The sequence below is a fragment of the Suricata suricatta genome, chromosome 9 (genome assembly GCF_006229205.1).
Source record: "Suricata suricatta isolate VVHF042 chromosome 9, meerkat_22Aug2017_6uvM2_HiC, whole genome shotgun sequence".
NCBI lineage: Eukaryota > Metazoa > Chordata > Mammalia > Carnivora > Herpestidae > Suricata > Suricata suricatta.
Genome location: NC_043708.1, coordinates 88,230,300 through 88,256,500, shown reverse-complemented (window position 1 = coordinate 88,256,500; position 26,201 = coordinate 88,230,300). Strand labels below are relative to the sequence as shown.

General features: G+C 34.9%; 1 protein-coding gene and 1 long non-coding RNA gene across 2 annotated transcripts in view; one reads left to right on the top strand and one right to left on the bottom strand.

Annotated features, from left to right (window-relative positions):
- SECISBP2L (SECIS binding protein 2 like) overlaps window positions 1-26,201 on the top strand; it is a 65,730-nt gene that overhangs the window by 437 nt on the left and 39,092 nt on the right. Inside the window, exons 2-9 of the mRNA XM_029951418.1 lie at window positions 7,780-7,958; window positions 9,986-10,310; window positions 11,950-12,085; window positions 17,117-17,346; window positions 17,618-17,642; window positions 17,979-18,094; window positions 23,845-23,979; window positions 25,664-25,744. Of these exons, the coding sequence (XP_029807278.1) occupies window positions 7,780-7,958; window positions 9,986-10,310; window positions 11,950-12,085; window positions 17,117-17,346; window positions 17,618-17,642; window positions 17,979-18,094; window positions 23,845-23,979; window positions 25,664-25,744 (1,227 nt within the window). The remainder of the gene's footprint in view (window positions 1-7,779; window positions 7,959-9,985; window positions 10,311-11,949; window positions 12,086-17,116; window positions 17,347-17,617; window positions 17,643-17,978; window positions 18,095-23,844; window positions 23,980-25,663; window positions 25,745-26,201) is intronic.
- LOC115301505 lies at window positions 10,936-23,215 on the bottom strand. Its single transcript, XR_003913141.1, has 2 exons — window positions 23,167-23,215; window positions 10,936-11,271 (listed from the first exon to the last, which is right to left on the bottom strand). It is a non-coding gene; the product is annotated as an uncharacterized LOC115301505 (long non-coding RNA).

The following is a 26,201-nucleotide window of genomic DNA, read 5'->3' as shown; positions in this document are numbered from 1 at the left end:
AGCCTCCCGTCGCCCGAGAGCCCGGCGGCGCCCCACTCCCGCATTGTTCCAGATGCCGCCTCGGGTTCGGGGGCTTTCCAGCCCCGGTTCACCCCCTCCGCCCGGGCCGGGGATTCGTTTTGCACCTCCTCCGTGGTTTGGTGGAAAGGGCCTGAAGACTCCCAAGTTGTCAGTGCTCCTGAGAGGAGGGTTTATAACTTCCAACGAGTAATTCTCCCCCCCCCCCCACCCTTCAGTTCTGGAATGTTTCCGAGGTGGGAAAGCTTTCGAAGGCTTCTCACCCAGAAAGACTCAGAGAATGTGTGAGAACTACAGATGCAGGGCGGGGGGTTCGGGCTTTTTAGAGCTATGTTGCGTTGAGCAAAACAGGTTTCTCGTCTTGGTTTTAGGGAGGTGTTTCCCTTAAGATATGAAATGCTATGGTTTTCCCCTGCGTTTCTGTCCAGTTATCTTGCAGACATTAGTATTTTTTTTTAATTGAGCTTATATTTTAAGAATGTTTGATCCGAAGCGTGAATTCAGTTCCGAGCCCGTTTTCATATTCACGGAGCTGAATTAGTATTGTTTTGTTTTTAAATGCGTTAAGTTCTTGATTACCATACGACTAGTTGCCGGAAGGCAGGGATGGTGACAGTGTAAATAATAAGACAAAATAATAATTTTTCCCCCCAAAGTGCTAGTAATTTCCATCCTTGAGACCTTTATGAAACGACTTAATTTGATGAAATCGAAGTTTATGCACTGTGCATTCTCTTCATTTGAGGGCTTTGCCCAGTGATGAGCTAGGCAAATAGATGAAGGAAAAAGAGATTAGTGATTTGCATAATTATTTTACAAATAGATAATTAGTATCTGAATAAATGAGATGAGATTTCAGAAATTGCTCTATATATATGTAGCTAGGGAAAGGCGATTTTGATTTTGAAATCTTTTTCGCAGGCAGATTCCTGGTTGTGTATTTGGTTATACGAAAGCTTAAAGCTTTATGAGAATATGACTTTGAAAACATAAATGAGTTTTGTGAAATAATACATGGATTTACCAAAGCAAAATTGGTGGGAGCCTCTTGGTTTTCCTGTAACCCGGAGTATATTATAGATAGCCTATATCCGATTTAATAAAGAATAATTTTTTAAGGCATCTGTCAGAAGTGCCTTTGATTTCAAAGCCTGAAAATTGAATAGGGGATTTTCTTGTATGTGTGTCACTAATGAAAAGGTTAAACTCTTTGGTCCTTCATCATGGTGCCAGAACTGTAACCAGTAATGCTGTCATATGTATACTTACGGTTCCTTTCATCTTAAAGGAAATGTAATTAACTATTTAGCAAAGCTATTTGTGTGTGATTATCTTACAGCAAGTGCTATGAGCAAATTAAACTAGAGAACCTATTCCTCTTTCAGCCTACATTTTCCCAAAGTCCACGACCTATTAAAACCTTGTAGAAATCTCGATTATAAAGAAATGATTAATTTAGATTTTCCGTTGAAGAATACCTCCTTTTTTTTTTATCTCTAGTACCTCCTGCTTCTTCCCTAGCCTAATTTTAAGTAGAATAATTCTAACCACTCTCTCTTCCCATCTGCTAAGTACTCACAGGAAACTGAGACACAGAAAGTGATGCTACTTTGCCTTGGTCAGGCTGTAGACAGTTAATTCAGGGGGTCACGGATGACCCGGAAGGAGTCTCCTTTATTTTCATCATGTTCTCAAAGGAATCGATTACTGAAAAAAAGCTAGGAACCATTAATTTAATGGTACATTAGGGGCTAGAACTGAGACTTCTCAGCTTTGTGAAATTTTCTTTTTTCTTTTCAAGTTTCAGATATTTTGTTCAAGTTTCAGATATTTCCCCAAGTTTCAGTTATTTATTTATTAATTTATTAATGTATTTTAGCTTTGTGGAGTTCTTGATTGTTTTCCATGGAATAACATAATGACTTTTTCAGGTTATGTGGAATATACTTTTTTTTTAATGTTTTATTTATTTTTTTAATACAGAGAGAGAGACAGAGCATGAGAGGGGGAGGGGCAGAGAAAGAAGGAGACACAGAACTGGAAGCAGGGTCCAGGCTCTAAGCTATCAGCACAGGGGCTCGAACCCACAAACGTGAGATCTGACCTGAGCCGAAGCCGGAGGCTTAACCAACTGAGCCACCCAGGCGCCCCTATACTTTTATATTTTTACTAATGAAGTGAATTTAGATCAGTAAAAGTCACTAAAGATAAATGTGATAGGTGAATTTACATTTTCCTTCACCAAATGTTTGTTTTGAAACCAGTGTTAGTTTATATTCTGAATTTTTGGGAATGCCTACAGCATTAAGACTTCTTATATTGTAGAAGTTAGCAATTCATAGAAATTTGATTTTTAAAAAATAGTACTTCATATAAACTGAGCATTTCATGTTAACCTAATTGAAGTCCTTGGAGTATTGCACAAGTGTAACTTTAATTTTTTTTAACGTTTATTTTTGAGAGCGAAAGCACACGAGCGTGCATGTGTGAGTCGAGCGTGCATGTGTGAGTTGGGGAGGGAAGAGAAAGAGAAGGGGACAGAATCCAAAGCAGGCTCCAGGCTCTGAGCTGTCAGCCCAGAGCCCGACGTGGGGCTCAAACTCAACAAACTGCAAGATCATGACCTGAGCTGAAGTAGGATGCTTAACCCATTGAGCTACCCAAGCACCCCACAAGTGTAACTTAAAAAAAATCTACGGAGGTTTTGCCTGAAGGCATTCACTTTGCTGTTCTTGAGTTACCTCTTTTTAAATTTATTTTTTTTTATGTTTATTTATTTTGAAAGAGAGCACAAGCAAGGGAGGGTTGAGAGAGAGGGAGAGAAAGAATCCCAGGCAGGCTCCATGCTGTCAGCACAGAGTCCGGCACAGAGCTCTGTCTCATGAACAGTAATACCATGCCCCGAGCCAAAATCAAGAGATGCTCAGCCAACTGAGCCACCCAGGCATCCTAAATTACCTGTTTTTTTTTTAATATATAAAATCTTTATATAAGAGAATAAATTGTATATTTATGTTGATCAAGCTTATAAAACATAAGTTTCTAGGAATACATGCTAGATAACATTCTTAATTTCAAAAATGACTATTTGAAAGAATGTTATAATCAGAAGAGGATAGTAGGAGTATTCTCTTTTGGCAAGACTGTATTAAACCAAAACAAGTAGTTTAATTTTAACTGCCAGAGTTAGATGTTCTAAGAACATATATTAGTTGGTATAATGCATTATTTACTTTTTCTCTTTTTTTGGTCCTTAAAAAAAAATTGGTGTAAAGGGATGTGAAGAATAAATCATGGAGTTCATTTGTTTATAAAGGCTTAATGTTTCTGTTTTTAGGAAATTTAAGAAACCATATTTTGAGATTTTTGTTTCATTAATAAATAATGGCATTAGAAGCGTCAGAACACTTGATGTTTTCAGTCTCTTTTGTCTTTAATTCTTAGAAAAACAAATATGTAACAGATATATATGATTCCATGCAAAGTGCTGTTCACTGATAAATCCAAAATCATCTGGCTTGTAATTCTTTCCTTTAAATAACTGATAACCTGCAGATAGTATCAGCATTATAAACTAGATATATTCTAAATAAGTTACTATAAAACATGATTCATTAATACTTGAAGTTGGCCTTCATGAATATCAGTAAGTGATCTGTCATAATAGATTACAAAATAATACTTTTGTAATCAAAAAGAAAGTAAATAATGTTCATTTAGTGAAAATGACCTTTGGAGATTTAAAAAGACATTTATCCTTTAAGCCTTTAAATCAAAGAGGAAGTAAAAAAGTAGAATTATGGGTTATTGAAAAAGTAGTAAGATACTGCACATGAAAACCTATGGGCTGTGGCTGAAGCTATACTCTGAGGCAAATGCATAGTCATAAATGCTTTTATTATTAAACGTTTTAAAAGGTAAATAAAAATTAAGCATCCAGGGCAAGAAGTAGTGAGAAAATCCTATCAAAGCAGAGAGAAAAAGAAATATAAAGCCAGAAATTAATAAGATAATAAAAAACCAGTATGAAGTTTGGAAAGCTGGTTTTTATAAAAGTCCCATCAGGTTTAGGTAGGATGAGGTGTGGTCTGTTTTAAGAAAAGACAAAAAGATATGAATAGTAAGTTAAGTGAGCCATCTTAAGTTAAATATTTTGTTTTTTTCTCAGTATTTTCTCCTGTCTTGCAAAACTTATGTTTATAACTACTGCAATTAATTTGGCAAGTGTTTACTTTCAGTATAAGCCATTCCAATCAGAAACAGTACAGCCAGCAGGTATGTCTCAAACATTAGTGATTTTTTTCCTTCAGAAGATGTTTTTTTTTGGCTGTGAGATGTAAAATATCTTAAGGTTTCATATATCATGTTTTTACTTTAACATAGAAAGGATGCAGAGGGTTTCCATAGCCATTTTTTTTTCCTGTAGCTATGGAATTCTGAAATTTCACTGTGGGAGAGTGCCTTATTGTGTTCTACTTCAGTTTTTATTGTAAGTGGGTGTTTTTTTTCCTACTGCTTAATCTTGGAAAAATATATGCACTCTTTTGGAGGTTCTCAGAATTTAGTGTGCATTTCTTACTGTTGTGTGCTTCATAGTAATAGTTTGTCTTTTCTCTAAACCAGTCTAGTACAGTGCTCTTTCTGGAACATGTACACCATACGTATTTGTTGAATTTTTATAGGCTTTCAGTGATTTGAATGCATTTGTTTAATACACTCTTTTAAAGCAGGTTTTTACAGTTTCATGTTCTAGTAAATTCTTGGGTTTTCTAGATTATTTACATCAAAGAAGTTTTATTATTGACCTTTGTTTTAATATATGCTAAGTTTAAAAGGAGTGTGAAGCTGCAAAAGGTTTTTTTTTTCCAGTACAGGTTTCTAGGATTATTATGATTTTTCATTAATTTGGAAAATTCCAAAATAATTTCTGGATGAAAAATGTAATTTTACTTATGTAGATATTTTTTAAAGCAAATAGTACAGGAATATTTACACTTTGTGTAGTTTAAACTTATATTTATATTTATCTTAAGGAGACCACTCCCTGCTTTAAAATTTCTGATTTCTAAAAATTAGATCTTATCAAAAGTAAAGACTAAAAAACAAATTTAAACTGAGTAATATCATTGTATGAAGTAAGTAGTTTAATTTTTTTCATAATGTTTTGTTGTCTATTGTAGGACATTTTTCTTTGATTTCTATACTAATATAATTAAAATACTGCCAGAATTTGTTGCTTACTTAACATATTGTCTATATGGACTTTATTATGTGGAATTTAAGAGTAGTTTTGGGTCTTAACATTACTTTTTAGGCCTGAGAATAGCAGATGCTTCATTTTAGAGTATGATACTGAAGTCCCCAAGGTCACAACAAACAACTTTTAAGACCATACAGAGTTGTAACTATAGGAGAAAGTTTGCCAGTCTGTTCCTACTAGTGACATCTTCTGTTTGTACAGCTGTTGACTACAGCAGCTTCTATTTATTTGCTAAAAACAAAGGATCACTTCAGTGTTTGTGAGTTTTATTGTTGAACTCTGATATTGGAATTGGACTGAGAATAGAAATTGCAAACTTTGATATTTAAGGGTATATGCTGTGTATATGTACAGATATCAGTTATAAGTTATACATGCTCTTTTTGGACAGTGGGTTGATAAGTTGATAAGTTCATAAAACTGTCATAAAGTAAAATGAATCTAAGTATAAAAACTTGTTACATCTTTTGTGGAGCCAAGAATTTGAATTTGTTGTTACCAAAGTACTATATGAGTTGGTATTATTTGGCGGGAGATGTCAGAAAACTTACTATCTTTAAATTAACTTATTTCTTTGTATTAGTATTGCACCTTTTTCATATAGGAATTTGATATAATCATTTGTCTTTATAAAAGCCTAATGACTTCTAATAGAGATTTGTAAAATTGTTCAGAGAGTTTTCATATGTTCAAAGGACTTTTTGATTTTTTGAAGAAATCCTAAAAATTACATTTTTAGTGTCCTTAAAATGTGATTTAAGTTTTCTCTCTCTTTATGCCTATGTATGAACTATATAAAGCAGGCTTTTATTATCTGTGCATTATTGTTGAAAAACAGCTTTCCTCCCCATTTTTGTCTGAGGAAAACATTTATCAGATTGATATTTTGTACCTTACATAAATAAATTTTGAAATCTGATGACTGTCAGTGAAAATTACTTAGACTATTTAAGCATTTGAAGAGCTTTGCTTCTAGGTTGAAATTTAAGAAACCACCTTCAGCTTATAGGTACTGTATTTGTAATGCAAGTACTATCTCTACTTCAGGTTTGGTTAATAGTATAAAACTAGATTTTAAAATCAGGTAGGAAGGATATTGAGTTAATGCTGCTGTAAATAGTTCAGATTTCTTCTTCCTTCCCACCTTTCTGAATATTTCTAGGGGATTCTTTTTAGAAAATATTTTTTTGAATAAAAGCTCTCTATTGAGCATATCAAGTTTTTAGATTTTGTCTTCAGATTTTCTTGGATTTGTTACTAATTTCTTTAGTGAGAAGCATGGCTTGAAATTTATTCTGGGAGCTGTCCCTTGCTCAGAGCTTTCAATAAACCCACCCTAGTGGGTTTGTTGGGGAAAAGTTCTAGATAGGACTATTGCCTTGAGGTAATTAACTTCAGTGCTTGAAACGTTGGATTGCATTTCAGTTACTGGTTTTTGAAAGAAGTGTTTAGTATCTTTTTAGATTGTAGTATTTATGTGGTTAACATTCTGCTTCTGCAGGATGTGCTTTTAGATTTTTTCTTTTTTAATTAAATTAAAAATTGTTATATATAGAAGGGAAACTACATAAAAACAATGTGCAGCTTAATGAATTATATATAAGGTGAATGCCTTGTAATTATCACCCAAGTGAGGATATAGAGCTTTGCCAGGCACTCAGAAACTCTCCAGATAACTCCTATGATCACAACTCCCTTTCCTAGGAGTAATTTCATATGAGTAATTCCTATTCTGACCTTTATGGGTCTTATTTGTCTTTATAGTTTTGTCACCCACATGTTCATCCTAAAATACTTTAGTTTTTTACATATGCCTTTTAAGTTTCTGTAGTTTTTTTTTTTTTTTTATAAGAAAAGATAACAAAATAAACTAAAGTGGGAGTTCTGGAGTCCTTCAGTTTACTCAAGGCAAACTGAAGTACTCATTTTTTCTCTTAGTTTAACTGTGAAAAGAAATTTTTTGCGCTTATGTTAAGTATTTTTTCATTGATTGTAGACATTTTCCTTCTTTTTAATTAAACCATACTAATCTAATTTCCTGAAATGGACAGAAATAGACTATTTTTTAGGCTATTCAAACAAATATATAAAGTGATTATCTTCAGAACTCTGTTTAATGATTTTTTTCCCTCAGCAAAATTCGTTAAAAGCACATTGCTGTGTCTGAAGAGCTAGATTTCTTACTATTAGCTTTATTTTTGGACTCAAGTCTGACTTCCTTGCACTCTTGATTGTTTTAACAGCTTTGGTTACATAAGAAATGATTTCATTTAAATGCCGTAACCTTTGATACATTTTCCCCTGTTTATTTGATGTCTTTGCCTAAATAATGCAATCATGTTTGGTTGTTTTAATTGACATTGCTGTTCCTTTGGATATTTTGTAAATACTTAGGAGATCGAATTACTGTTTGTAAACATTGAGTCTTCTATTGTTAAATCGTGACTTTGTATTGTTTTCTTGCTCATGTATTAATAGTGTGTTTTACTTTCTCTTTGAAGAATGTCAAGCTGTCAGCTGAGGTAGAACCATTTATTCCCCAGAAGAAAAATCCTGATACATTTATGATCCCTATGGCACTCCCAAATGATAATGGAAATGTTTCTGGTGTAGAACCAACTCCAATTCCCAGCTATCTGATTACCTGTTATCCATTTGTGCAGGAAAACCAGTCCAATAGGTAATTTATTATTATTTTCTTTTTCATGGGTGGGGTGAGTAGGGATATACAGAGTTGGAAAGGCATACTTTTTAATGTTTCCTTTTGGTAACTTTTTTTAAGGTTTATTTACTTTTTTTTTTAGTAATCTCTACATCCAACCTGGGGCTGGAATTTACAAGCCCAAGAATAAAGAGTCCCATGCTCCACCAACTGGAGCCAGCCAGGCAGCCCACCTTTTGTACCTTTTAAACATTAGCCATTTCTCTTTTTTAAGAGAAGTAAATAAAACCAAATGATATAGAAATTTGAAAATTCTTAATATGGATTGTTTTCTCAGTCTTTCTAAGAGGAAATGGAGTTTTTTGGATATATCTTCTATAGTAAGTCATTAAAACTAGTTTGAAATAAATTGGTGCAAAAGAAGGAATGGATTATTCAGAAACAAATGAACAGAAACTCTTTTAAGATTAGGTGTCTAATCACAGTTTTCAGGACAGTCTGGCATAGGAAGAAAATACCAAGGGATAGTCCTTAACATTGAAGCTTTTATGGTTAACATATATTTCTAGGCTCTGATTCTAGTTTAAATTTAGCTTCTGTGCTATAGTCACAGGGTGATTTAGCAGAATGCTTGCAGTTCATATAATGTGTGACCTAGTTGGTTAGGTTGTAACTTGTGATAGTCATGGTAGCCTTTTTAACCCTGTTTAGACTGATTAGTACTTCGTTGTACTTTCTTTTGATTTTATTGCTGTTTAAATATACTTTTAGCCTCTTTCAAGTAATATCACACATAGAAGATTATGCACCTCTAGCATTCTGGGATAAATGGATGGGGCAGCTGGGCTCCAGCCTCTGCTCCACCACCCCGAAGGCAAAGGCAGTCTAGACCTCTTTAAGCCATCATGTCGTACACTAGTATGCCAGGGCACATTCTTTCACGTATTCTGAATGTAAGAGATATGAGACCAATAAAATACTGTATCAGATATTAAATATTCCAGTTAATAGTCTTCAAAATTATATTATTGGACAAAGAGTAAGGGATTCTTTTCAGTTGAAGTTAGCATTATATCAAAAATTTTGTCCTATAATGGGCTATGTTCAAAGTGACCTATAAGCGGAATGTAATAGTACTAGGTTTGCATTTGGTAAAATGGCCAAGTGTAAAGTATGATTTGTTTTTCTTACTATACCAAATAATCTTTGAGAACTAATGAGTAAACCAGCCAGCGGATTATTTAAAAATATTTTTTAAATTATGGCAGTGAACATTTTTCCATTGCACTTTGTTGTGGGAGTAGTGAGGAAAAGCTCAATGCTCGGGCTCCCCATGACCCCTCATGCTTCGGCAGCAATCTTCAGTAAGGACTGCTGAGACAGGAGGAATCTTGCATATGCTTTGTAGGAATTGCACTAGAGAAAGCTCTAATGCTAGGGGTAAGATGGCAGTGGACAGGCTTGTCTCTTCATTTCTTTCCCTTGGACCTGAATCCTGCTTCCATTGCCAGTGGGGGGAGCCTAGACAAGCGCTTGACTTGGCCAGTGGTTAGGGGAGCATGGAAGAGGAGGAGGAGGCCTGGGACCGTGCTGAAGAATGAGAGGTGGAAGAATCAGATCACTCATTGTAATGATCACCTTACACAGTGATCCCCTTACTCTGCTTTTTGCAGAGGGCTGTCAGAGTTGTTAGCATTGGATGAGAACTTTGGACTGCCTTTGTTGATAGATCCAGCAGCTAGGTGTTTGACTTCTAGGCAGAAATACCTTGAGGAGGTTGTTATAAATAAGAATGGTATGTAGTTTCAAAATTTTGGAATGCAATAATACTTTCAGGTTGAATTTCTTTATACCGTCATTTAAGTAGTTATTACACATACTTAATAATCTGTGATTACAGCAAAGAAATTTATAAGATGATAATTTTATCTTTTTTATTAGGCCACTGTTCTATACTTTTTTTTAAATTAAAATGAATTAAAGAGATTTTGCTTTACCATTACTTGTAGAACTGTCAATAGATTTGTTCTTTTTTCATTTAACAGACAATTTCCATTGTATAACAGTGATATGCGATGGCAGCAGCCCAATCCAAATCCTGCTGGACCATACCTTGCCTACCCCATTATATCTGCTCAGCCACCTGTTTCTACAGAGTATACATATTATCAACTGATGCCAGCACCATGTGCCCAAGTTATGGGATTCTATCATCCTTTTCCTACACCTTACTCCAACACCTTTCAAGCTGCAAGTACTGTAAATACTATAACCACAGAATGCCCTGAGCGTCCAAATCAACTTGGACAGGTCTTCCCGTTGTCCAGTCATCGAAGCAGAAATGGTAACAGAGGACCAGTTGTACCAAAAGTAAGTGACTTCTTTTGATTGGCTTTTATGTTTGATGTTTCTGTTCTTAATAATTGTGTAAGTAATTTGCTACTTGTATTGATTATCCTTTAAAGCTCAATTTATGATAAAACATTTCATTCACTATTAAAAAATAATCAAGGGTAGAGCATTTATAATTTTTTCTGTTTTTTATTGTGGCTTATTCTTAATTAATGATATGATTTACAGTTATCTTCAGGTTTCTTAAGAGAGTTGTATATAATCATAATACACAAATATTTCCAAATTAATTTAGTGATAAAAATTGCCAAGTGACACCGGTGTTTCTAAATAGTTTGGATCCTGTGCTAGTGGTATGACTAATGTACTTCATAAATTTCAGTCTTCAGAAATCAGGTAATACTATGGAAAAGAACATTTGTGATTTATTAAATCCCTTCAACTTTCATTGTTTCTATTCTGTGAATTTTTAGTAGCAATAGCACTTTGTTATTCAAGTGTTGCTTTACTATATTATATGAACACAGGGTCTCCTAGGGCCGAAGAAAATGAAAGATAAATGTGTGAAACCACTCTTAGTCAAGATCACCCCTTTGACTAAATTAAAAAAAAAAGAGGGAGACATGAAGGCCTTGAAAACATAAGAGATTTAAGGTTTATTGTAGGTAACTGTTTCTTAGCCAGGTTACTTTTATATTGAGACCTTAATATCAAGGCAAATAAGTAAATCATGTGTCTTCTCAGCACTTCCCAGCTAATAGAAAGCAGAGTGGTTGCTTACATGCATCTTACGACTGTTTCACAAGGAGTTGATGCTTTCCTAGGTTCCATTAGCCCAGCTTCTTCAGTGAAAAGTCTTTGCTGTACTCTGGCATACTTTTCGCAAATTAAAATAGAAACGTGCAGCAGAGGTTGCTTTAAAAAGCTTTTAGTCTTTGTTCATGGAAACTCTGGGTCAAGGGAAATTCTTTTGGGACCTCTGAAGAAATAACGATATACAAAATACGATATTAGTATATAACTTTTAGATGTTGAGGAAGCATGATTTCTCAAATTGCACTTCCAGTGCTCGAATTTAGGAAGTTAAATTCAGAGTTCTATTGTATAAATCATATTTAAGTGATGAATACTCATTAAAAAGTGAAGTAAAGGATCAGCATTTTCATATTTTCTTTTTAAGCTTTAAAGCAGAAATTATTTTTGTGCTTTCTTGCTATTGTGAAAGTAAAATTTATCTTTTGGATAGGCTACTACCCTTTTTTATTACCCTTCTAAATACTTACAACCCATTATATGATATATTCCTATTATTTATTATTGATTGAGAAAATATAAAGTGCAAGTAACAGTTAAAAATGGATTAATATTTTATTAGTCATAGTGTTAATGATTACCTGCAGATAATTTCATGTGAATTCCTAACACAGTAACCCTCTTTCCCTATGGGTTGGGAGCCCATAGTGTTAATGATTACCTGTAGATAATTTCATGTGAATTCCTAACACAGTAACCCTCTTTCCCTATGGGTTGGGAGCCACTAATTTAGAACATACACTTAGGTGTGTTTTATAGTGGGTATGTATTTTATAATAATGTTTATTTAGTACATTGAATAGAATTTTAAATCATTATTTTTATTTTTTGGTGCTTAAACCAGCAACAGCTTTTACAACAGCATATAAAAAGCAAAAGGCCACTGGTGAAAAATGTAGCTACTCAGAAAGAGACAAATGCAACAGGTCCTGATAATCGATCAAAAATTGTGCTTCTGGTAGATGCTTCACAGCAAACTGGTAAGGCAAGGCTCTTATATATACATCACTAATTTCTGTCTGTTGTCACATACTGACTTTATAATTATGGACTGTACCACTTTCAGGAGTCTAGACTGCATCCCTATATCTTGCCACTTTGTGAAATTTTCTAGGAAGGATAAAAGCAGTCCATCTTCATAATGTTCTTTCAACTTGCTTGCTGCCTAATGTGCAGTTGAGCAGGATTTGAGGTGTCCTTATGCCCTTATAGTAGTGGAGCATGTCAGAATCCAGAAATGGAATTTTGCAGACATTGTAGGAATTTGAGGCTTCATTTTGGCAGCAGTCAAAATTGTATGTTTTTATAACTAGGTTAAAACGCTTTATAAAATATTTTAATATTGTATAATATCTTTATAGGAAGAACTCCGCAAGTTTTCTGTGCCATATTTTAGCATAAGTCTGAACCAAACCTATGAGTGGCACCTGTATCCTGTCAAGCAAGTAAAAATTTTGGACTAGTTGGATATAATTTTGTCCAGAGTTTTTTAGAGGACTATATAAACATTAAGTAAGAAAGCTTTATCCTGATAAAAAAAATGAATAGCCTTATAATATTCTAGTCATTTTCCAGTTTATATCATTATGTTCCAATTTGTATCTTTGATCTTAGCTTAATAGCTATAGAGTAGATAACGATCTCTTCTCACCCATTGTCATTGACACTGCTAAAAATTTTTGTTAATGATCTAAGACCAAGAATTAGATCTGTTCAAAGGCACATTTACTTTTTACCCATCTGTAATCTCCAGTCTGCAATTTGGTGTGGCTTAAAATACATTTGATGGTGCATACTTTTTTTTAAAAATGTATTTATTTTGAGAGAGAGAACAGGGAAGGGGCAGAGAGAGAGAGAAAGAGAGAGAGAGAGAGAGAGAGAGAGAGAGAGAGAGAGAGAGAGAGAATCCCAAGCAGGTTCTGCTTTGTCAGCACAGAGCCCAGCTCGGGGCTCAAACTCATGAACTGTGAGATTGTGACCTGAGCCATAATCAAGAGTTGGTAGCTTAACTGACTGAGCCACCCAGGTGCCCTGTGCATACTTTCTTTCATTTGAGCTGTGCCTTTTCTTTAGACATGAGTTCAGTTATTTTTTACAATTCTTTAGATCTCTTAGGAATAAGAAAGGATCTGGGATTCAGTTAAAAAGCAATCTTGTTGGTAGTACAGTGTAGTTAGTAGCTCATAAAGCAGGGAGATTAACAGACTAACAAATGCTTAGAGTGGCTATAGGAAAGGATCACAACGTAACATATTACACAGTTTTCTATGTTTTGGTTGTTCCTAGTCAGAGGGACTTCTTCGTGCTTTTAACACTGGGATTGCTTTAAAATCCTTGCTTTTTTAGTTTGCTCATTAAATGTCCACAAAGACAATCTTCTGAAACATAGGAATAGAAAATGAAAAGATGAACCATTAGCAAGACAAAACAACCTACTTAATGGAAGAAGATTTTTGCAAATGATGTATCCAGTAGGGGTTAATATCCAAAATATTTGCTCAATACCAAAAAACAAAACCAAAAACAAACCCCAGACAATTGATTTAAATGGGCTGGGGGACCTGAATGGTTGGTGTCTTAGTTGAGCATCCTATTCTTGATTTGGGGTCATGACTTGACCCAGGGTTATGGGATCAAGGCCCACATTTGGCTCCTCACTGAATGTGAAGCCTGCTTAAGATATTCCCTCTCTCTTTCTCACTCCCCCCTCCCCCACCCCCTCCCTCTCTCTCACTCCTTCCTTTTCTTTCTCACTCCTTCTTTCTCCCCCTCCCCCTCCCTCACCCTCCCCTTCTTCCCCTTCTTCCCCTCTCCCTGCTCTCCCCTCTCTCTAAAAAACAAAAAGCCCCCAAATACCCTCAAAACCACAAAACAAAATAACTGTCCTTCAAAAAACCCAAACCAAAATAAAACAGAACAAAACAAAGAGCAAAAACAAAGATTTACAAATGACCAATAGACACATGAGAAGATGCTCAGCATCACTGATTATCAGGGAAATTCAAATCAGAACCATAGCAAAATACCTCCTTACACCTGCCAGAGTGGCTAGAATCAAAAAGACAAGAGGGTGCCTGGGTAGCTCAGTTGGTTAAGTGTCAAACTTCGGCTCAGGTCGTGATCTCGCGGTTCATGGGTTCGAGCCCTGCGTCGGGCTCTGTGCTGACAGCTAGCTCAGAGCCTGGAGCCTGTCTTCAGATTCTGTGTCTCCCTCTCTCTCTGACTCTCCCCTGCTTGCACTCTGTCTCTCAAAAATTAAAAAAAAAAAAAGTAAAAAAACAAAAGACAAGAAACAACAAGTGCTCCTGGAGATGTGAAGAAAAAAGATTCCTCATATACTGTTAGTGGGAATGTAAATTTATGCAGAAAATCATTAACTTAATGGTAGAACATTAATAAAAAAAAACCCTGTTCTGTTCTCTGTTCATATAGGATGATTTGACACTACAAATGACATTTTTCCCTACGTCAGTCTGTAGATTCTGTGTAGTTCTTTTTTTTTTTTTTTCCATCCTGTTTATTATTTGTCTCCCATCACCAGATCACTCTAGAATACTGATAGAATATAAACCTCAAGAAACCAATAATTTTAGTTTGGTTATTCACTTAGATCCCAGGACAGTGCTCAACACATAATTGCTAAATGAGTGAAAGAATTAATACGTATAAAAGAATAAATGAATGAATGACAACTCGTGAGCTGAGGCTGGAGAGTTAAGAGAGAGGCCAGATGATTTAGGGCTCATAAGTCAGGTTATGTGATTTCAACCTTGTTGTAAATGTAATGAGAAGTTCTCAAAGGTTTTAAGTGGGGAATGATACAGAGACATTTACCCAGATTTCTTGGGTGGCTCTAGTCAGGATGACGGTTGTGAAGCTAACAGTATAGTTCTAATCAAAATTTCAATAGGAAGTTTTGGGAAACTTGACTAATTCTAAAAGGATCATTTAAGAAGAAAAGAACTTTTCTAACTATCAAGACCTATTAAGCTATCTTAATTCACTATACAAAAAATACAGTATATAAAATGCAGCATATGAAAATTAGGACAAGCACCCAGAAACAGAGTCATATGTATCTGGAAACACTTCTATGGAAAATGACAGAGATAGCATTACAGATAGCTTACAGCCCATGCATATCTGTTTCAGGTGGATTAAGGACAAATGGGAAAACCACAGTAGAAGAAAATACAGGCAGATATCTTTACAACAGCAGAAAGGGAACTGTATCTGAAATAATTTCTGTCAGAAGTGAGTGAAGGAATATGCCACTAACCTGGAAAAGATTTTTACCAGGCCTGTAACAGACAAAGTATTAGTATGAATACGTAAAAATCTTGTATGAATCAATAAGAAAATGATCCCATATTGATCTCAGGGCCCCTGGGACATAGGACCAGGGGGCTGAAACAATTTGGCAGGACTATCGGAATTTTTCCTTTGACCCAATTGTCCCTCTCCTATGAATGTATCCAAGATGGGTGTATTTCCCTAAAATGAAAAGGGACTGACTGTAGCACACCAACAGCTTTCTAATGTTTAGTAACAGGTACAAGTCAGGACATCCGCTCTGGAATAATATGGAGCCTTCTTACGTTATAATTATGAAGAACATATGTATAATATTAAATAGCACAACTCATGATTGTATTGGTACTGTGTGAATATTATAGGCAGAAATGTAGAAAAAGGAAATTGTTTTTTGTTGCATTGGGAGGAGATAGTAAAAGGTTTTATGTCTTTTGATTACAATTTGTGAAATACAAAATAAGAGACAACTCACTAGAAAAATTGGTAGAAGTCAAACAGTCCAAAACTAAAATTAAGTATTTCACAGAAGAGAAAACATTAGTGGCTAAAAGCATCAGAAAAGATAATCAATCCTCATTATTAGGCAAAAAAATATGTAAATTAGAAACCCACAGTGATCCATCTTTTTATATTTAATAATTGGCAAAATTTATGGCCTAAAAGATAGTATCAAGTATTTGGTAAATATGTGAATCATTGTGGATATTTCTACCCTGCTGTTGAGTTGTAAACTGTTTAAACAGTGTGAGTGAAAATGATTTGGCATTACAAAGTCAAGTATGTGTATCCTGTAAGGCCTGGCAGTATTTACCTTAAAAAAAACTTCCACATTGACACAAACACATTCAAATGTATGTATAAGAATGGTTACAGAACAGGTGGTCTGGATTTTGGCTCAGGTCATGATCTCACAGGATTGTGAGTTCGAGTTCCACATGAGGCTCTGCACTGACAGTGCATTCTACCATTCTCTCTCTCTCTCTCTCTCTCTCTCTCAAAAATAAATAATAAACATTAAAAAAAAAAGAATGGTTAAAGCAGTATTATTCAATAATGCAAAACCCCAAAACAGCCCAAGTGTCATTGGTACAAAGAATAACATATGGTATGGTATATTCATACACAGGCATCCTAGATTTTAATGATATTAATAAATTATGGCCACATGCATCGGAATCTCAAAACTAATGTTGGTGGATGGAGCAGAGTAGGAAGCAAATCACAAAAGAAAATGGACAGTATAATTTCATTTTTATAAAGCTAAAACTGCAAAATCACATGACATGTTTTAGGAATTAAAAAAAGCCATGAAAAAGCTATTTTAAAAAGTAAGGAAATGATAAACACAGATTTCCAAATAAAGGTAACCCTGGGGGAGGAAGAGGATGCAGTAGTGGAAGGGACATGCCGTGGACTTCAGAAGGATTGGTGATGTTCATTTTCTTAAGTGGGTAGTGGTGGTTTGTTTTAATATTTTAGGAAATACTTTATTCTCTTTCCATAATATATACATTGTCAGGAACACCTTACCTTTTGAGCTTTTCAAAAAAGGTTTTGCTTTTTTTCTCCTTTTACAAAGTTAGATACCTTCATTTTCTTATGACCTTAATGATAATTTAACAAGAATTTTTTTAATTTGACAAGAATCTATCAGCTTGATTCTCACAAAGAGATGTCACACCTTCCTTGCTTTATAGATTTCCCATCAGATATTGCTAACAAATCTCTCTCGGAGAGCTCTGCCACGATGCTCTGGAAGTCTAAAGGCAGGAGGAGAAGAGCATCCCATCCCACTGCCGAATCCTCTAGTGAGCAGGGGGCTAGTGAAGCCGACATTGACAGTGATAGTGGCTACTGCAGTCCTAAACACAGCAACAACCAGCCTGCAGCAGCGGCTTTGAGAAATCCTGATCCTAGCACCATGAATGTATGTAAGACTGCTTTGATCTCTTTACCTCAGTATTATCTATGTGTCCTCTCTACAGCTTAAGTTATCTATTTTCATTAACAATTCCTATGTAATAGAATGGATCAGAATTATTCTGTATTATTAACATGAAAAATATTTATGGAGAAACACTTTTTCTAAGATTATAATAAGCATGCTTCACACTAGACTAAGTTATGAAACGTTTTGCAAGGCATGTGGTGTTGACTGTTAAGTGGAAAATAACTGTCTTTTTTGTTTTTATTTTTAGCATGTGGAATCATCTATATGTACAGGTACTTATTTTCTGCTTACTGTTTTTGCTATACTTTCTTCTTTATCCGTGTCATAGTTTTCCTTTTAAGCATGAAGCTTGCTGATACTACAAAAAATTAGAAATCTTCCAGAGATCCACATTACTTTGAATATACAGATGAAAATTGAGAAAATGCCAGCTAGAAGTATTCTGCAAGATGACACTTGTATTACTAAGAACTGGAATACCACTTAAAGTTTGTAGAGAAATTCCCAGTATCAGTTTATAGTGACTGAATTTCAGTACACGAAGTTAATGGATAATTTAGGTTTTGGCATTTTTCATAAATAATTGTTTTTAATCTCATTGGTTACAGGTGGTGTAAATTGGTCCAATGTAACTTGCCAGGCAACTCAGAAAAAACCTTGGATGGAAAAAAATCAGACATTTTCTAGGGGTGGAAGGCAAACTGAACAGAGAAATAATTCACAGGTAATTTCAGTTAGGTTGGAGAAATTTGATTAGTGTGAGATGAATTATTATAATTGATATGGTGGTCTTGAAGAGCGGTGTCCTTAATTTTCAGAGTTGTGTGTTGAATTATAGTAATAGTAAAATATCAGGATATTTATAACTTTAAAATGGCTTAGCCAAAAGTAATGAAAAACATGGCAAAATGTTGACTGTAAGTGGTGTGTATATAGTTATATGTTCCGTTTTATACTTAACTGTATTTAAGAAATATATTTGTATATTTCATATTTTTAAAGAAGAATATCTTCAGGCCTGCTTCATCTGCCATGACTTTCTTATCCACATAAAAAATTTAAAAGCATTTTAATGCCATAAAAATCGATTCTTTGAACTTTAGACCTGCACCTTGTTCGTATGTCTTTACTTGACCATGAACACCCCAAGCTCCACCCTCTGTGCCTGTTCCAGTGCCACAGTGGTTGCCGCCCCGTGCTGGGCTGTGGGAGAGCAGTATCTGGCTGCGGTGCAGCAGACCAAGTTGTATACTGCCATGGATTTCCAGGAACTGCTTCCTGCGTTGGTTGTTTGTGAAATCAGGGAATTGTTTGTTGGTCAGCATTTTTCTTTTTCAGCTTGTAGATAGACTCCCTGGACTCCATAAATCTAGTTAAGGAATTAAAGGTATCCTATGAATAGATCTGTGTATGGACTGAAATAAGAGTAAGCTACTAATAGATTGAGTAGCCAAATACTTGCCTGCTCATTTGCTTCCCTGAAATGAAGTGCTTCATATGCACCCTAATGTCAGGCTGTCAGGAAAACAAGCAGAATAATGCCCTTTTCCCTGTGGTTAGGAGTTATTGTTATTGATGGCAGGCATGTGAGGCAGTCTAGCTTTATTTGATTAGTAACAAAACAGCTAAAACAAGAAGTGTTTATGTAGATGAGATAAAATCTGTAGAATGGTTAGCTAAGTGCTGACATTTTATGTTGAAATTGTAACTTGCTAGACTATGACTTCTGGTATCCGGAGCCCACTGGGGAGGAGATATTACCAATGTGGAGCCTGGCATCTGGTGAGGAATAGTAAAAGAACAATAAAATAATGGGAATACATACATGAAGTCTGTTAGGTTTTATTTATTTTCCATCTCTCTTCATTGGAAAAGAACTGAAGCCAGATGTTGAACAATGTATTTTCTACTTCTGATATGTTGTTAGACCTTTTTTTAAGTACATATTCGTAGGGAGCATGTGTGGCTCAGCTGGTTAAGTGTCCGACTTTGGCTCAGGTCATGGTCTTGCGGTTTGTGAATTCCAGCCCCGTATCGGGCTCTGTGCTGGAGCCTGGAACCTGCTTTGGATTCTGTGTGTTCTCTCTCTGCCCCTCCCCTGCTCACCCTCTGTCTGTCTGTCTATCTGTCTTTTTCTCTCCCTCTCTCAAAAATAAATAAGTGTTAAAAAAATTTATTTGAGTTTGTATTTGTTTTGTGATGTTCAGCATCTTTTCTTTTTGTTAAAATATTTTCTCCTTTTGCAAATTGTGGTTGCTTATAGGCTTAAAAAGTCATTTAGACATGAAATAAATATTCACTTGAATTTTCTGCTACTTTTTTATAGTTTAATGTTACAACACCTTTTTATATGAGATTTATTTGGATGCATGATATAATAATGATGTAGATTTTCAGAGTAGTTAACCAGTTATCCTAAAATTTTTATCTCTTCTTTTTTGGATTTGCTCTACCCTTTTACTCATTTGCTAATTTCTTATGTCTCAGGTGCTGTTTCTCGGCTGTTTGTTACACTTATCAGATTTTGGTACCTGTACCATTCTGTTTTAACTGATTTTTAATATTTTTACCAGTATTTTAACATTTGGACAGATTCTTTATGTATTCTGATGTGATGTGACTTTAATTTAAAAATTGTTTTTAATATTTATTTTTGAGAGAGCGTGCTTGTGAGTGGGGGAGGGTCAGAGAGAGGGAGAGACAGAATCCAAAGCAGGCTTCAGGCTCTGAGCTCTCAGCACCGAGCCCACATGTGGGGCTTGAACTTAGGAACCACGAGATGACCTAAGACGACCGAAGCTGAAGTCAAATGCTTAGCAGAGTGAGCCACCCAGGTGTCCCCAATGTAACCTTGATTTTAAACAATGGATAGAATATAAAAATTTAAATTAAAAAAGTGGTTTTGTGTTGTGTGTTGGTTGAAAAATAGAAGAGATGAAAAAGATTATATAATGAAAGAAAACTCATTTTCACCCTGTGTTCCCTTGTCTTCTCTTCCCTCTAATTCCCCTTTAATTAGTTTTTTGTATATTTTCATGTCATTCTAAGTAAATATAAATATGTATTTTATGTTTTTTTCCATTCTGTTCTGTGCTCTGTTTTTATCACTTATCATTGTATCTTGGAGACATTTCCATATTCTTACATGGAGGACTTCCACACTTTTTAAAAATAACTCCTAAAGTTTGAACAATGGATATGTCCTTACTGGTTTCTGTAGTCTTCCTATTAATTCCTATTAATTTGAGTTGTTTGTAAATTATTGCTGTTATAGACATGCTGCAGTGTCGTTTAGAAATGTGTGTGTAGAGCAGCAAATAAATTCCTGGTTAAGGGACTGCTGGGTGAAAAGGAAAATCACTTCTGTTATTTGATACCATTTAAGTGTTTACAATAATGTAGAGAGTGCCTTTTTCCATATAGCTTTAGAGATTGTTTTTAGGATTTTGGATTTGTGCCAATTAGGTGAAAATGGTACATTAATGTTGAGCATCTTTCCATATGTTTATCGGCTCTTTGTATTTTTTTGTGTTAACTTGTCTGGTCATATCTTTTGCCCTTTTTTTTTTCTTGTATCTTGATCTATTTTTTTTTCTTTTTTTTGGTATATTTTTAAAATCAACTTGATCAAGCACTTATATTTAAAAAATTTTTTAGAGCCTTCACTTTGTAATGTGAGTTATAGATAATTTGCTAGGTTTCCTGTTTATTTTTTATTTTGCTCATTATTATTAGCACACACAGTTTATGTTTTAAATTAAGCATTAAGAAATTCATCTTTAGGGGCAACTGGGTCATGATCCCAGGATCATGGGATCGAGCCCCATGTTGGGCTCTTCACTGAGTGTGGAGCCTGCCTAGGATTCTTTCTCTCTCCCTCTGCCCCCCCTTTCCCTCTCGCATGTTCTTGCTCACGCTCTCTTTCTCTCTCTCTCTCTACAATTAAAAAAAAAATTGTTTTAGTGTTTGCAGCAACATTAATGCTTAAATACTAACTGCTTTACAATAGGGCTTATTTTTGATACAATTTGAATACCTTTGGAGGGCAGGTTTGCATTTAGTGTTCAGATAGTGACTGTCCAGAGAAAGAGTTGTGCTCAAGAATTAATCTCTTGGTTTTATAGTCATCCCTGTTTTGGGGATTGAGTCTTCGTACTCACTTCAGTGTTAATAATTTGTGAATTAAGTTGTTTCCTTATTATCTAAACATTATAAATTACATTTGTTTTACCAGTCTTGTATGAGCTGCTTTTCATGAGCCAATTTTTAAAATATTTTGTGAAAATTTCTAAAGAGTAAAGTTGAAGTAATTTTACAGAAAGCATTCTATAGCTAGCAGCTTATATGCTAGCTAACATTATACTGAGATTTATTTCATTGCTTATGTATTTCTCTATCCATATTTATGAGCCTATTTTAAAATGAGGTGAATATTTAAAATTAAGAAATTCTTAGGTATCTGGAAAATTAATCTAGTTTCTTAACAGACGTTTATAGGATGTAGCCAAGTGGAAGAATTAAATTTGCAGTGTGACTGTCTTCTGGCTCATTGTTCTGCCATGCAGCCTGCCTCGCAAAAAAAATATAAAATTTTCTTCCTTCCTTCCTTCCTTCCTTCCTTCCTTCCTTCCTTTCTTTTCACTCATTCATTCATTCATTCATTCAGAGAGTGTGCATGCATGTAAGAGAGTGGGAAGAGGCAGAGAGAGAGAGGGAGAAAGAATCCCAAGCAGGCTCCATTCTGTCATCACCGAGCCCAACACGGGCTCAATCTCAAGAAACATGATATCATGACTTGAGCTGAAACCAAGAGTTGGACACTTATCTGACTGAACCATGTAGCCGCCTTTAAAAATTCTGTTTCTTTAAAAAAAAAAATCTGTTTCTTATCAGCAAGTCTTCTTAGACCAGACCGGTGCAAAGCATGGGAATTGCTATGGTTCCAGGTCTTGGTGTGCATAATTTTGATTTCATCATCCAAAGCCTGTATCTTAGTACCTTCTGTTCAGATCTGCTTCAACTTCTGTTTATTGTTAAAATTTTTGAGTAACTGGTGATGAAGATAATTTTCACATCTTCTTAGTTACTGGTTAAGAGATGCATTTTGTGTTGCCTGCATTGGGTATAAGAGGGGGGACTTGAAATGTCTTATTTTTAATCTGGCTTTTATGACAATTGAACATTTCACAGATTTGCTAATGGGATGATGATTTATGGATTGAATGAAAACTATTCTCCTAAATCTATTTTCTTGGAAATAAGGGTTTTAATTTTTAACCTTTCCTAGGAATTTTTTTTTTTTGAATGGCATGTGCCTGTTGGAAAATTTCACCTGTTTATTAAAAAAACAACCCCCCCCCCAGCAAAACTCCCCAGCAGTTATTCAGGATAGTTGCTACTTTGTGTCTGCAAGTCAACTTGTAACCTAGTTATTTCTTTTATTTAGGAGGCACATGGGACTGAAAAATTTAGCTGCCAATTTTATCCAGCTATCCCACAGAAAGCACAAATGATTCACAGCACTCAGAGGGTTGAGATAGTAGCCACTAGTTTGTTATCTATAGTAGATTCAACTGTTGAGCCTGGAAATGTAGGCTTTTTCTCTTAAGAGAAATCTTAGGGCATTTCCTCTAATTTTGCTAGCCTGGGTTCCAGAAGAATAGTCAATCTTTCATGTGAAATTCAGTGTGGCAATTGTTTTCTATTGTGTCCTATACATTTTGGCTCATTGCATAGACTAAAGATAGTTGGTCTTTTTTTTTTTTTTAATAAAACCACAGATATTAGAAGACTTACCTTAGTTTAATACAAAAGGTAAATTGCACTCTCTCCAGTGATGGCATCTTGCAAAACTGTAGTCCATTCTCACAACCTGGATATTGATATTGATATAGTCAAGATACACAGAACAGATCTTTTACTGCAAGGATCCCTCATACTTTTCCTTTTTGTAGCCACACTGCTCTCCTTTCCCTGCCAGCCTCTTGTTAACCCCTGAACTGTTCCCCACGCCCTATAACTTGTCATTTCAAGAATGTTTATAAATGAACTCATACAGTCCTTTTTGGGGTTGACTTTTTCACTTGTATGATTCTCTGGAGATTTGTCCAGATTGTTGAGTACATCAATAGTTTGCTCCTTTTGGTGGCTGAGTACTGTTTTGTAGTGTGGACGTACCACAGTAAGTTTAACTGTTCTCCAGATTAAGGATGTCTGGATTGTTTCTAGTGTTTAGCTGTTATGAGTAAAGCCGATAAGTGTTCATGTGTGGGAGAAGCTAACTAATCACATTTTTATATTTTCCTTAAAAAGATCTTATTTGTCAAAATAAATTATATAAATTTTATAATAAATTGTGCACTTTATGAAAGTTCATTGAGTTATTTACGTTTGTGTACTTCTCTGTATGTTATATATCAGGTAAACGTTCACTTAAAATAATAAGACATATTTTTCTTTCTGGGGCTTACTTAGGTTGGATTCAGATGCCGAGGACATAGTACTTCTTCAGAAAGAAGACAGAATTTGCAAAAGAGACAAGATAATAAGCAGTTAAACACCAGTCAATCTCATAGAGGCGACTCAAATTCTGAGTCTTTATATTTTGAGGTATTTTTTTACGCTCTGTTTATAAACTGTTATAACATGTTCCCATTAAGAAATTAATTTTCTTACATTATGATAAGTGCTTTTTATACTTTAACATGTGATTCTGATACTAGATTATAAATTACCTGGAAGTACTGATTCATTTTTATCATGGATATATATAGTTAGTCTAATGTTAACTTCATTAATGTTTATCTTTATAACTTTCGTTTTGAGTATTTATTTTGAGGTAACATGTAGAGGTAGAACTTGATCTGAACTACCATGAAACTTTCTCCCTAATTTTTATTATTGTTTAGTCTCTTTTTCAGATTTGAATGGTTTAGTCTAGTTAATTTGTGCTGCCAACCAGGAGAATCTTAGAGAAGAACAAAGCTATTTTACTTCTCTAGTAGGCAGAAAGTTTGTGCCATATTTTTAATGTTTATTCATCTATATGGCTATTATTGGAGGCCTGTTACATGTGTAAAACAAAGTGTATGAGTGATACATTGAGTAAACACAGTAGCCTTAGGGAGGTTGCTGTAGAGAAATGTAGATGCATACACACTAATACTTGCTTGGGTGTGGTTGGAATTGAAGGGAGGGACAAGTCATTTGAGTTTGTGGTAGGGTAAAGATAACCTTTGGGACAGATTTTAAAGAATGAGTAGAATTTGGTGGTATCAGCGAGGGGAGCAGCATCCCTGGTAACTCATTTGAATAACTCATTGTTGGATCAGAGTTTCTATAAAATGGGTCAATAGATGGAAATTAAACTGTAAAATGTGCTTGAGCCCAGAGGCTCGAGATGAGTAATATGTTAGATAAGCTTAGTGATTGACCTAAAGGACTTGAGAGTACATCTCTATTACTCAGTTAGGAAGAACAGTTTATGTGACCGATTTATTATTTGCCTTTTACCATATAATTGGTTACATCCTTATATTTAAAGGTATTAGATATAATTTTCACTGTAAAGGAGGATGTTGGTGAAAAAATTACTTTGAATAAGGTTTTAAAAATTTTTTCTTAGCTTTTTAACCTTATTGACAGGTATGTGTAGTATTGCAGGACAGGGACTATATTTACCAAATTCATATTAAGCCATCTGTTGAAAATATTTTCCAGATTATCTGACATGTGATAAAATCCTTTTGGAATTTCTTTCCAATTACCTACCCATTTTAAGAGTAGAATTAATTAGGGGCGCCTGGGTGGCTCAGTCGGTTAAGTGTCCGACTCTTGATTTGGGCTCAGGTCATAATCTCACAGTTCGTGAGATCGAGCCCTACATTGGACTCTGATAAGTGCAGAGCCTGCTTGAGATATATTCTCTGTCTCTCTTTCTCTTATTTCTCTCTCTCTCTCTGCCTCTGCTTCTGCCCTTCCCCTGCTCACATGCACATGTGCTCTCTCTCTCAAAACATCAATAAAAAATTTTTAAAGTAGAATTAATAAAAATCGTATAGTAGATACAGAAATCCAAAGGGTGGACAAGTGCCCCCATTGTTGAATAATGAAATTAGCTGTATTGTAACATGAGAAATGAGATTTCCTTTTTAAGACTGACTTTAAATAGTTTACTTTTAGAATTAAAAAAATGAACTCTCCCATTTTTTATTACTCTTCAGCGTTGTAAAATGTTTTTCTTTAGAGTTTATTGCTTTGAATTACTTTTACTTAACATGTGAAACTATTTCAGGATGAAGATGGATTTCGAGAGCTAAACGAGAATGGAAATGCTAAAGATGATACTATTCAACAGAAACTTTCTTCAAAAGTAGTAAGTGACCTTTTTAAAAAGATAAGCAAAGCATTTGCACATCTTGTGAACTATGGCTATGTTGAAAAGAAGTATTATGGATTAATACAAATACATGTAGGACAGCATGGTAGACACGAGACCGTGTATTTAGTACTTAATATTGATTTTCAGCATTGCCAGGACAGGCACTTTCTGTGAGATCCATGGTTCTAGTACAGATAAGACAACACCATTAATTAAATGATCATATGGCATACAGTCCATTTCCCATGTTGGAAAACTACTTACTTGGGAGTTATTTTATTTTCAGGCCAGGATCCAGACAAGCATCACCATTTGCATTAAGCTGTTTTGTTTCTTATTATTTTCCAGTCTGGAATGATCACATCATCTTACTGTGTTCTTTATGACATTGAATTTTCAAAGAGTCCGGTCCAGTTATACTAGAGGACACCCCACATTCTGGATTGTCTTT